The sequence below is a fragment of the Pseudochaenichthys georgianus genome, chromosome 13, assembly GCF_902827115.2.
Source record: "Pseudochaenichthys georgianus chromosome 13, fPseGeo1.2, whole genome shotgun sequence".
Taxonomy (NCBI): domain Eukaryota; kingdom Metazoa; phylum Chordata; class Actinopteri; order Perciformes; family Channichthyidae; genus Pseudochaenichthys; species Pseudochaenichthys georgianus.
In genome coordinates this window covers 15,170,657-15,183,857 of record NC_047515.1, presented here as the reverse complement: position 1 = coordinate 15,183,857, position 13,201 = coordinate 15,170,657, and the positions used below count along the sequence as shown (strand labels likewise).

Sequence of the window (13,201 nt, the reverse complement as noted above, 5' to 3'; positions counted from 1 at the left end):
GGAGGGGGGTGGGGATTGTCAATTTGTTATTTTCTCTGTGTCTTAATTGGTGTGGTGTCTTCCCTTGCAAGCTGTCGGAGACCCTGCAGGTCCAGACTCCCGCAGTGCCCCCAGGGCCCTGCCAGCCCCCTCGGCTGGTGGGCAAACCCAAAGCCAGGGAGGTGCAACTGCGCTGGGGTGAGTCATTCTTCTGCAAGTCAGATCTGTGTGGGATGTATTCTAGCTTCAGTTGATGCATTTATTTGTCTAACTAACTACCTGAGTTGTGATGATGCAGTTTGTATTTGAACAGTTTCCTTTGTATTGTCTTCCTTCCTAAGGTAAATTGTTTTCTCACATGTTTCCCAGGCCCTCCACAGGTAGACGGAGGCAGCCTGGTGTCTTGCTACAGTGTGGAAGTGAGTGGGCCGCAGTCTGAGGAGAGCAGGGAGGTCTACCAGGGGCCAGAGTTGGACTGCTCTGTGGGAGGCTTAATGCCTGGCAAAACCTACAGCTTCCGGCTCAAGGCAGCGAACAAGGCCGGGGTGAGAGAGACTGCCCAAACGGATCTATCAATAACAACACTAGAGATTGGTGTTTGTTATCTGTTGCATGCTTTGAAGCCTCTCCCACTGAATCTCAAACAGTACATGTTCTTTTTGTTGCGGATAGTTTGGACCTCTTACGGAGCGCTGTGAGGTCACAACCGGCCCCGGGGCCCCTGAGCAGTGCAAGGCTCCTTCCACCACATGCAAATCCCCCAGCTGTGTTGTTGTGAGCTGGGAGGTAAGACTAGTACCACTTCTATTTCCCTATTGACGCCAGAGGTCGCGTTAACCGAATATTTTCCGTCTATGATGTTTTTTTTTTTAACAATGACGGACAAATCTGAAAGCAGTCCGTCATTTTGACAGATTAGAACAAACTCGGAACAGCGCCAAAGTTTCCCCGCAGCGAGGCGCCGCTCCGGTGTTATGCCGTGTTATGCATGCCCTCCAAAAAGGAAATGATACCATTTCCAAACCTAACTGTGCCGTACAAAGCATTGAAATGTCTGAGTTTTGGCTTTACGCTGTGCACGCTCCCGCGAGGTGCAGCAGCCACGCATAACACGGAGCATGTGAACTGTCATCGTGAACGGCATGCTCTCCACCCCCCCCCCTTGCCAGAGTTGTGTAAAGGCCGACGGGTAATTCTGGATTTTGACGGAAGTTTTACGATCCTGTCCGTCAGCGAAAAAGTCAAGCACAACCTCTCATCGACGCATACAAAATAATATCCCATGATTCATTCGAAAGATATATCTGATATCTGAAACTCTTTTCAGGTTAAGTGACGGGTCATATTTTGATCTGTGTTTGCATTACAGGCCCCTCCCTGCAACGGAGCTCCGGTGACCGAGTGTCGTCTGGAGTGGGGGGCAGCTGATGGCAGCATGCAGGTGTGTTACAGCGGACCAGCGCTCAGCCATGAGATGAAGGGGCTGCTGCCTGCGACCAATTACTTCTGCCGGGTACAGGTGAGCCCTTTATAAACAGCAGGACAAATATATCAATCTGAAGAAATTAGGGGGTTTGTTGGCGTCACAGGTTTGTGGTTATTATTTATAGCTATGTCAGTATTAAAATATGCAAGATGGAGATATATTTATTCACTGATCTTTTTCTTATAATCTTATCTTTGTCCGCTAGCAGCAGGTTAGAGCTATATTTTAGATGAAATATGGGGGAAATTAAAGATTCTCTAGATAAGTTTGGTCTGGGATTATTTAGAGAACATGATATGATGTTCTTCTGCTATCAGTGTAAGTGATGGGTTCATTTTAATCCATTCAGCAATTTCATAGCGGAAGATGATTACTTTTGAGAATTTGCCGGAATGGTGGGCAGAGGTTTGATAGAGTGCCTGCTTGGTAAAAGCTGCATTACCTCTGTTTCTAATCTTAATTGCAGTTGGTTGGTTCACTAGTTACTTCATCATGATTAACGAGTGATATGAATAAAGTGAGGCCATGTGTATAATGCGTTGTTTCACTGATTGCATGTGTGACAAAAAAAACTATTTCTTTTTGTTGAAAGAAAAGAGAGATCGTTGCAAATTGAGAGATCTGGTTCAGGCTGATATTTCAGGATGTGCTGTACTCATGCTGCCTCTACTGTGGGGACACGGGTTGATTTCGTGCTAGATAACTTGCTGTGTGATTATGATTTTCCCGACTACCCACTATTTGTCTAAAGTACAGGCAGTACTCGTACCCAGACATCCCTAAATATTACACTTGTGTCAGGCTTTCAAACCAGACTTCATCATATAATTGTTTACAAACCTAAACATGATTGTCCTAGTTTTTCAAAGATGTCATTATATATATATATTTTTCACATAAACTTTCAAATTTAAAACAACATAATTGTCAGGACTTAAAACCCTCCGCAGTCATGCTAAACACCCGAGTGCCTCGATAAACATTCATCCGTTTGTAATCTTGCAATCTACTTATTTATCTATCACCGCAATAAACCGTATTTAATGTTGTCTTAATGTACAATATTTAATTCCACATTCTGTTCTTGTATATATCATATTCTATTTACATGTATATACTGTAGAGTTCTTGCACTATTTTTTATTTGTATTTTTGTATTTTATGATATATGTTGCATTGTTGGAGGAGTTCTGGTCATCAGAATGTATTCCCTTTTCTACACTGTAGCTTATCTTTGAATCTTGAGTCTTGTTTACATTGGAATGCCCCCTTGTGGTGACACATGGACCTTACATGTGTCCTTTCACGTTAACGTTGACTGAATCAGCTGACTCCTTTGTTCTGCTGTTGTGCAGGCAGTGAATGTGGCCGGCGTGGGGCCCTTCAGCGAGGCGGTGTTGTGCCATACCCCCTGCTCTGTTCCCGCAGCCGTCAGCAACATCTACGCGCTGAAGGAGTCCGATTTGCAAAGGTACGAGACACAAGTGGAAGAAGAAGAAGAAGAAGAAGACGACGAGGAGGAGGAGGAGGAGGAGGAGGATGAGGAGGACGGCGCTTCCCGGCCACCACCGCTCTACTCTCCGTCCACCTGCCTGGGCATCAGGTGGGACCCCCCATGTGATCACGGCTCTGAGATCACATCCTACCTGATTGACCTTGGAGAGCGCCAGCCCATTGTTATCGACCCCGTCACCAAACACGTCATCCAGCATCTGCAGCCCGACACCAGCTTCAGGTCGGTGCTCCAACAGAACACAAAGAAACCTTCCCTTATGTGTTTCTTATACTACACAACTGTGAGATGCAAACGAGCAGTAACAGTTGGAAGCCGTTGTGTGCCGAAATGTGATGCAACTCATTTACACTCCACACTGGTTTGTTCATTTATTGTACTCAAGGAAACCCAAGAGTAAATCTGACGCCAAATATAATTGGTTACATTAGTAAACCCAGGTTATTCTTACAAGCGCTGGCAGTTGTCCAGGAAACTTGTCTTTTCACAATCTACCATTGTTCCTCCAGCACCAGGCTGGTTGTTCTTCTCAATTCGTGTTTGCTTAAAGATAAAGCCGGTGTATAACAACATCAAAGGTTTGACTTCTAACAACGGCTGCACGTCCTCATCTGCCAGTGAGATAAAACACTCTTAAAGGTCACCTATTATGCTAAATCCACTTTGTCGTGTCTTTTATACATAAACAATCATCTCTTAGAAGAGAGAGGCACCTTCTTTTCATCTAAAGTATCAGACACAGAATCAGCACTTTTGAAACAGGGCTGAAACAGAGGGGATTATGGGATGATCTGTTGGGTTCAGAGACATGTTTTGAATATATTGATGAAAAAGAGAATAATAGGGACCTTTTAATGCAATTTGACAGCCACTCCAGGTCAGGTCAGTGCTTGAAGCTCCCTACTAATGTTGACATGTCTCTTCTTCTTCCTCAGGATCCGAATCCAAGCCCTGAACAGCCTGGGAGCCGGCCCCTTTAGCCACACCTTTAAGCTTAAGACCAAGCCCCTGCCCCCGCAGCCCCCCCGCCTGGAGTGCACTGCCTTCAGCCACCAGACCCTCAGGCTCAAGTGGGGCGATGGCCCTGCCAAAGCCGCCACCTCAGACGCCCTCCAGTTCCAGCTGCAGATGGGGGACAAGAGCGGCAGGTCAGTGGCCCATTAGTCAGCCGAGGGGGGGGAGTGACCTGACGACAGATAAACAGAGAAAAGGGGGGAGCGAGGGCTTCAGATAACTGCGTCCAGGAGGGCGGGGTTCATAGAAAGTAATTCAGCAGATAGTGTGTTCAGTGTTAGGAGACAGCGGCTGATGATGTGCCTCTGTATATACCCTGAGAGAAGAGACAGAGAAGACACTCGTATCGTTTGCTTTTTGTCATATTTTGCTCATTATTAAATCCTTTCTCTTTCTCTCCCACACTTCTCAATGTTCCTGTCATTGCAGATTTATATCCTTGTATAAAGGACCATGCCACACACACAAAGTCCAGAGGCTTAATGAGTCTACCTCTTATACGTTCCGCATCCAGGCCTTTAATGAGGCGGGCGAAGGGCCCTTCTCCAATGTTTACACATTCGCCACCCCGCGCTCTCCTCCAGTCCCAGTGAAAGGTACAATGGCAGCTCTTTTTCTTCATATCTCTCTCTCTAACTATCTATTCCTATCCCTACCCAATGTAGATCAGCTCTTATTATCTTTACAAACACTCACTGACGTACAGACAGTGAGTGTGCTCAGCTTTTCTCCTCAGTCCATCCATATTAGTCTTGCTTTTGATGAAGACACAGCACATGTCGGCTGTCATCGTGAGCCTGGTTGTTCAGCTCGGCGCTCTGCACAGACTCTTTTGATCCTACACATTGAAGTCAGTTAAAGTGACGTGGGTTTATATTCTCAATGCGCCACCTCTTTTGATTCAAGCAGTTTGTCAGTGTTGCCCACTAACGCTTTCATCCCCACACAGTGAAGTTGACTCTTAGCCATCAACGGTGTGAATCCAGCCGAACCCAAGCCTATTATCATAATCCCAAAAGTCATTCAAGTCCTCTGTGCCACTTGTGTTTTCGGCACTTCACTAGTTCAAAACAACCACTTGTTTTTGTTGTTTTTGTTCAGAATGCCACCTACCTAAAAAAGAGCATGAGTCATCGTTATGGCAACGTGAACATTTATATATAGTTGTCTAGAAATCACCCTTAATACATCATGAGCCACTGCACATAACAAAGCAAGTTGTATTGTGTTAAAGCAATTATTTTTGCAACGCTCTGATTCGATCAGAAAGTTCAAAGAACATATCAAAATATTTTGGCTTCAATTTTTTTGTCTTGCAATAAATAATTCAATTATACAATCAGCTGTGTTTTTCTTGATTCTAAGAAGTTCAAACCATGTGGTGATCTATATACCATCACAAATTACACATGTGTCTCTGTGAACTTTACAGTTTGTAAAGCATTCAACCCCCTCTGTCCTTAGACCCTTGCAGCAAACATTTGTTTTTCCTCCTCATTAAAAACATTTCTTGTTCAGATGGATTGATCTTTTATTTTTGAAGTGCTTTTCATCAAATCTGCTCTCTCTTCCCCTCTCTTAGTACCTAAAGTGGAGCGTCTGGATGACAACTCCTGCGAAGTCACATGGGAATCCCTGCCGCCCATGAAGGGGGACCCTATCATCTACACCTTGCAGTGCATGATGGGAAACTCTGATTTTAAACAGGTACTAATGTTGCTGTGTGAAGGCTTGGTACTCCCCTCTCCCTATATGTCCTGTCCTTACCTACAGCTGACCTGCCATTCATCACGGGGGCCATGTTATGCAGATCAGGGTACAGATGGATCCGGGGCCTTAATATTTTCTCCGCGGGTTAGAGACGTCTGTATTAGTCACCGCTGGCTTTAAATGACCCATTATGCAAAGGTCATTGATCCATGAGGTATCCCAGGTGTCTGGTCGCTGCCAGCACATCCATCCCTCTCAGTGGCCTCCAGCCATGTTAACGGGGAGTAATGGCCACATCAGGCTTATGCTAATCCAACCTCATCATACATGGCTATTGAATGAGGGAGTTGAAATATGTGGTTGCTATGCTGCATGAATTAGTTTCCACGCTTATTGTCAGTCTCAGTGGCCTCAACTCGAAAGCTCATGTTGAAGAAAGGGGAATCTGCGGAAAGGAGTTTATTTGAGGTGGTTTAGTTTCATTTATTTGCACCTGCAGGGCTAGTGTAGTGTGTAAAAAAGGACCCTTTGAAATGTTTTAATTTGAAAAGGCCTAGTCGCCTATATTTTTTTATTACATACCCAATTCATAACCAATCAAAACTGGGGATTTGATAAATACAATTTCAGGCTTACCTTCAAAAGGTCACTCAGTAAATAGAATCAGAACAGTGTGTGTACAAACAAACAGTGCAGGTTTACAAGCATCTCTAAAAACATGTGGGTGTGTTGGCTGGGCAAACAGCCAAGGCAGATGGCATCCCCCTTCATCCAACGTGACACATTACATAACTCCTACAAAGAAATCAGGAAATAGTCTGTAAATTGAAAAATAGCCAAAGCTCAAAAAGGATGCATAACTGTATCTTCCCATTATACCTGACAATTGAAAGAACAGAAAGGCAACGTCAGGAATGAGCAGTTAGATTCCAATGATTTTGCCTGCTTTTATTTCCCAGTAGTTCAATCCAATTGAACCAAGGATACTAGCCTGAACCTGGTGACCAATATTGACTTAAGTCAATATTGGTCACCAGGTTCAGGCTAGTATCCTTAAAGCAGCTGAATTACAGAATCCCTCAGTGACATATCAGAAACATCATGATGAAAGATGCAAAAGACACATCATTTGTCTCTTAATAAAAAGACAGAAACCAAATCATTTAAAAGTCCCCTATTATGCAATATGCACTTTTTGATGTCTTTTATACATAAATATGTGTAGGGCCAGTAGATGTTATTTGTCACTGGCCCCACGATTGTAACCACTGACCCGGAGCATTCGTCCAATAATAAAGAAAATGAACACATTTGTTGCAGTAGTAATTTATGCACAAACTACATTACTAGTTGTACTACAACATTTGAATCATCAGTTCTTCCTCGCTTTCCTCGCTTTCCTCAATTGATCATATTTGGTTTGTTAAAATAATTATATTGTGGTCAATGTTAAAGAAAAAAAGGAGGTTGACATTTCTGCTAAGAGTATTATTATGTGTATAATACACTTTCTGCCTTCCTGTCATTATCAGGAGTTAGAAATGTAATGGCTATGTAATAGATTAGAGCCTTCATTATCCTAAACTGCTGGGACATTTCCCTATAGTGAATATACCTTTATATATGTTCTACTCTTCACTTACTTGTCAGCATAGGTCGGCATTGATGTACAGAGCCGACAAAAGACCTTGTTTATGTTTGCATCATATTGAAGCCAACACCATCGATCAAGCCAGTGTGGCTGAAACTTTCTCTCCCTCTTCTTCTCATACTCCCTCTCACTCTCCTTTAACTCCTCCGGTGACTTTCTTTTATTTGAAGATTGTTTTTTGCCAGGTGCTTGGCAGGTTACCGGTGTTTTTAAAAACATGTTGGCGAATGATTAGGTGGCGTGAAAGTCTGCTGTAAAGCCTAAGTCTCTAGCCTCGCCGGTTAATATTCTGGGCTCCCTCAATAAAAACATCCTCCCCTCTGTCATGAACCTTGGAGTGACCTTCAATAATGCTTATGAAAGTAGGGCTGAACGATATATCGTGTCATGGCGATAACCGCGATATTCACATCGCAGGGACGTGCGTTTTTATAAAAACATTTTATTAATTCATTTTTTTTTCTTCATTTTTTTTTAGGATGTGCGATATTAAGTAGGTACATTAACTCAAACACGTCATGTTACAATTATTTTGCTGCTTGCTACAAAAGGAAACCTTGCGCGGCGCTGCATGCACAGCAAACTACCAATCACAATCATTCTTGATCAGATCACAGCAGGCCCCGCCCCGCCAGTTTGCAGACCATCAAAACACCGGTAAAAAATTAGTGAGGAACAGGAGGACAATACCGGCGAGAATGAAGATTTACTTCCAAAAAGGAAAGCAACATCTGCCATCTGGAACTATTTTGGATACAAAAAGGTTCTTCTCTTTTTCATTCACAGATGAACCCCCTTATTTGAGGGTAAGCAACATGCATTATCATGACATGTTAGATCATGATTTAAGGTACGATGAGTCAACCAGTTGAGATCCAGACGTCCGTGACTAAAATCCTTCATCCGGTTAAATATAGTTAAAAAAAACGCTATATATATCGCAGGGGGAAAAAATATATCGCAATATCGTGCAGCCCTACTAGAAAGGGTTATTAACGCCTTTGTAACTACGAGGCTGGATTATTGCAAGCTCTATACGTGGGTATGGACCAGGCGTAGATTAGACGCCTGCCGCTAGTCCAGAACGCAGCTGAAGGCGTCTTCTCACTGGCCATAAAAAGCGTCACCACATCACCCCAATTCTGGCCTCAATACACTGGCTTCCAGTTCGGTTCAGCATTGATTTTAAACTCTTTATTTGTGTTCAAAGCACTAAATGGGCTGGCTCCGGCTTATATAGCAGAACTCCTCCATCGCTACACCCCAGCCAGAGCTTTAATGTCGGCCGACCAGCTGCTGCTGATAGTGCCCAAGACCAGGCTCAAAACCAGAGGGGACCGAGCCTTCGCAGCAGCTGGCCCTAGGCTCTGGAACACTCTGCCCCTCCATGTGAGGTCGGCCCAGACCCTAGGGGTTTTTAAATCAACACTAAAGACTCACTTCTTCTCCCTGGCCTTCTAGTGAGAGCGGAGCACGACTGTTTGATTTTTATATTTGCTGTTGTAATTTATTGTGTTCTGTTTTGCTATCGCAGTAAAGTGTTTTTATTGCATGTACAGCACTTTGGCTCGACCAAAAATCGTTTTAAAAATGTGCTATATAAATAAAACTTAATTTGATTTGAAAGGAGCGCGCTCTCGCACACGGGAGCCTGCTGCGCTGCGCACCGCAGCAAACAGCCGTTTGCTTTTCGTCCAACAACGACAACTGCCTCACGAAACGCTATGTTGTAGCGTTAATAAACAAAACAATTTAACAAAATTGCTTGTCAAAATACCAATACCACAGGACAATGTGATTTTACATCTTACTGTTTTTTAATGGCCCGAGCGGGCAAGTGGAAAGTACGTTATGCTGGCCCGGGGTGTCTAAATAGTGCTTTCCGGGCCATTGGGCCATTTATAATGCCTAGCCCTGTGTGTCTCCGGTGTTGGGGAACTCACAAAGTGTCAGAAAACAAAACCCTCTCTCTTTTCCTCCGTACCTAAAGCTCTAAAAACGGGGGTACAACGGAGCTGATCCAGATTTGCTGCGGTCATGGCAACATTAGTAAAATGTGGGCTGGCTTTACGCGCATGGCCTAATCAGAAACGTTGCTGGATCAGAAACAATGTGCTACGTGTTTTGGACATAATATGGTCTGTTTCACATTAGCAAGCATCGCTATCAGAACTAACATGTTGTAAAAAAAAAAAAAAAAAGCAGGATATAAAAAGGAACTCACCTTGTGGTAAACCTGTCCGAGAAAAAGCATTTGAGCTCCATACTGTTTCAGAAATAATCCTTAATGTGGTTTGGAACATGATACGGCATTTAATCATGGCAGCATTTAGCTGACTAACTGGGTACAATTCTCCTGCATGAGCTCTCCTCTCTTTTTTTCTTTATTTATAAAGCTATGGACCCAGAATCAGCACTTCTCTAACAGGGCTGAAATAGAGGGGTATGAGGCTACAATGGGTGATCTGTTTGGCATTTTGAGCAAAACACTTCATAGAAATGTATTTTATATATCTGAGACCTATAATATATGCCTGAAAATAGTATAATGGGAGCTTTAAGCTATCTGGTTGTCCTATTTACAGTATTTCATCACACTTTTGTTCCTTTCTTTACAGTCATACAAAGGCTCTGCGACATCCTTCCATGTCCAGAGCCTGCAGCCCAACAGCGACTACCGTTTCCGGGTGTGTGCGATCAGACAGTGCCAGGAGGCCCCTGAGCTGAGTGGCCCCTACAGCCCCACAGTGACCCTCTCCCCCCAGCGGAGCGACGTGGCGGTGAGCGGGGGGGCGGCCGGCTCGGGGTCCCGGGCCGGCGTGGAATCCAACCGAGCCAGACGGAGCCTGACGGACGAGCAGTGCGCGTTCCTCCTCCTCATGGTGTTCGCTGTTATCGCCATCCTCATCGCTTTCGTCATACAGTACTTTGTTATTAAATAAGCAGTTTGCGCCGCCCAGCTGCAGGGTTATAGCTTTATTCTTCCCCCGCCCCCCCTCTGTCTCTCTCTGTTGTTTTGTACTTATTGTTTTCTCGCCCTGCTGTCAACAGAATAATTGTATTTTCCACATTGGGGTGCAGCGGGAAGGTGGGCTGGTGAGTGACAGCTGAATAGCAGTTAAAAATTGAAGATGTAACAACTTATTTGGCACCTGTGATAACTCCCTGCCTCTCCTGCCTTCGTCACCCCCTCCCCACTTTGTGGTATCTGTTGTTCAGTTCACATTTCTGTTTCATCATGATCATGCGTGAAAAAGAAGTCAGTAAAGAGCAGGGTTTCATTTTGGAAGAGGGTCATGGGTAGAGGGGAGAAGGGCCGCTTCGACTCACGTACTTGTTGATTACAGTATATATAGATACACAGAATATATATATGTATAGAAATAGTCATTATTTATACTTCCATTAATGTGTCCAGTATCCACCTGTTTTTTGATAGATGTGTTCAAAATGTATGTAGGTGTGTCTTTAGCCTATGTGCTTTTTGATCCTGGGACCTGGTGGGCCAGTGTTTGCACTGTGGGGGGTGTGTCCAGATGTGTATACTGTATGTAGTTTAGTGCCACAGAGGTACACTGCTGGGGGGCGTCAGGGCCAGATGAAGGGGGACTTAACCCCCTGCTGGAGTTTTAGGTGGGTTTATTGAGAGGAGGAACGGAAATGAAAATCTTGTTCACGCGATAGACAGCGTTCATTTAGCACTTTCCAACCTTTTTGATGTTCAGAATGTTTAAGGATGCAAAAATGACTGGAGAAATGTTAGTATATTTTTGTACAGTGAAGACACGAGGACCTGTACGTTTGAGAAAAAAAAATGCTCAGTATAAAGTTAGAAAACAAACAAAAACCAAACTAACAGTGAATTATAATTATTTTTACTATCATATAGTTATACTGCTGCTTTACTCCGAAATATTGTTGTTCAGCACAGAAAATGTATGCTTACCTGTATGTTTTCTTTTCTTCTGTTTTTTGTTTTTCCCCAGTAATTGATTTTGCACCTTAGTGGAAGAAGAAACCTCGACTGACTGTCTTGGTCTTGTGATGAATTTTATAGAACACACTTTGAGATTGTGCAACCCTACTTGTGTTTTGGGTGTTTTAAAAGTTGTAGTACCACATAATATGTCGCTGAAACAGCTGATCTTTCTCAGCAAAAAAAAAAAAGAGAGAAAAAAAAGTATGTACCAGTTGTTTCAGAGGCCTTAATTGGAGAGGGAAAAAATCTCGGGAGATTTTTCTTAATTTCTCTTAAGTTTTGATTTCTTTTTTTAGTGTTTAACGACTCTAAAATGGGTTTTATTTACTTTTATTTTGCAACATTTATTTGATGATAGTAAACATATGTAATCAGGAGAGAAATGGAAAGTAGTTATATGTATTATGATTTATTTTGATTTATTTTGTCAGGTCATACATGTGTGAAGTATATTTTTTTATAATATTGAAGTAATATAAGTTAATACTCTCCAGAGAAAATAATACATCCTGAGTACTCATGAATCATGGAACGCAAATGGCAGATACAAAATGTGTTATATCATGTACTTCCTGTGAATCTAAATTTGCCTTTTCTCTGTGTGTTAAGTATCTGTAACAGATTTCTAACCCTGAGTTTTCAGTGGTGATCTGGCTGTAGGGTCTAGTGTCGTTTGGTTTTGGGAAGATAACTGCTGTTGCAACCGTAAAAATGAAATGCAGGTACCTTGCGAAACGTCTTGGATAATTACATGATTTGGTCTTTCAGACATTCTGCAAATGTCTGCTCTGTCATTTAAAGAATTCAAAATCCTATTTTTGATAGCGATTGCAACGTGTGCCATTTTAACACCGCTTCACCCTGGGCTTACTACCTTTGGTTGGGGAGATTAACAAAATGCTACAAAAATGAATAAAATATGCACAAAAATAGAGACCATTTTTATGTAATTTTAATGTTTGCAGTTACCTCATACACCGTACATTCCAAAATGAAAATTTGTTATACTATACATACTACCAGACATATCACTTTAAAATGTTCGTTATGGGAAAATGTATAATCATAGATCTAAAGTGTATCTGTATAGCCATGATATCTACAAAGGATCCATGCACAATAAAAGATTTATAATTCTTTATCGTGTTTGATTTTTGGCCTTTGTTGTTGTCTTTGGATTACTCATCAAATATTGCAAGGTTCAACAATCTAATCTTTCTATATGAATATGAAAAAAAAGTCAGCTATGCTAGTTATCCATTCATTACATATTGTGATAAATCAAGAAATGAACCCTACACATTCACTGGTTCCAACGTGAGGATTATTTCCTTTTTTTCCGTAGAATATTTCTTTGGTTTTGCGAGAGACCAGGAGGAAAAGTGGTTATAAAAAAAAATAACATTTGACAAATGTATTCGAAAATAAATAATATGATACAGTACAGTACTATTACGTCTGGGTCTCTGTGTTTCATTAAAGCTCGTGTGTGTGTGGGTGTGTGTGCGTGCGTGCGAGCGAGCGTACGTGCGTGCGAGAACCGGTACTGGAGATCGTTGTTGTTGTTAGCTTCTGGTGCTAGCGAGCTACGCTAGCGGATATAAGGAGTTTTTTCAACAACAAAGTGGAGGAGACTGAGACTCTGTCAGTGTTATCTCAGTGGGTGTCAAACATTTTGGTCACCATTAATGTAAACAATTATTTCTGAGGCACACATTTATATGATCATTATAGTTATAAAAAAATAAGAGAATAAATGAAAAACAGCTATGAAATACTATATGACAGTAAAACAAGAATAAAGTTTAAAAGGGTGATTTGTAAAATATCCATAAAGAAAAAGTAAATCTGTTTACTGTTCTGTTTCAA

The 13,201-nt window shown here is 42.3% G+C and overlaps 1 protein-coding gene across 4 annotated transcripts in view; it reads left to right on the top strand.

The window, feature by feature from the left end:
• The window catches only part of fndc3a (fibronectin type III domain containing 3A), a 58,486-nt gene extending 46,015 nt beyond the window's left edge, over positions 1-12,471 (top strand). For all 4 annotated transcript variants that reach the window (XM_034096716.2, XM_071205106.1, XM_034096717.2 and 1 more), the window contains 9 exons: positions 72-177; positions 349-524; positions 652-765; positions 1,349-1,498; positions 2,821-3,200; positions 3,914-4,126; positions 4,422-4,588; positions 5,575-5,699; positions 9,972-12,471. In XM_034096716.2, the coding sequence (XP_033952607.1) occupies positions 72-177; positions 349-524; positions 652-765; positions 1,349-1,498; positions 2,821-3,200; positions 3,914-4,126; positions 4,422-4,588; positions 5,575-5,699; positions 9,972-10,295 (1,755 nt within the window). In that variant the 3' untranslated portion in view covers positions 10,296-12,471. The remainder of the gene's footprint in view (positions 1-71; positions 178-348; positions 525-651; positions 766-1,348; positions 1,499-2,820; positions 3,201-3,913; positions 4,127-4,421; positions 4,589-5,574; positions 5,700-9,971) is intronic.
• The last annotated feature ends 730 nt before the right edge of the window (positions 12,472-13,201 follow it).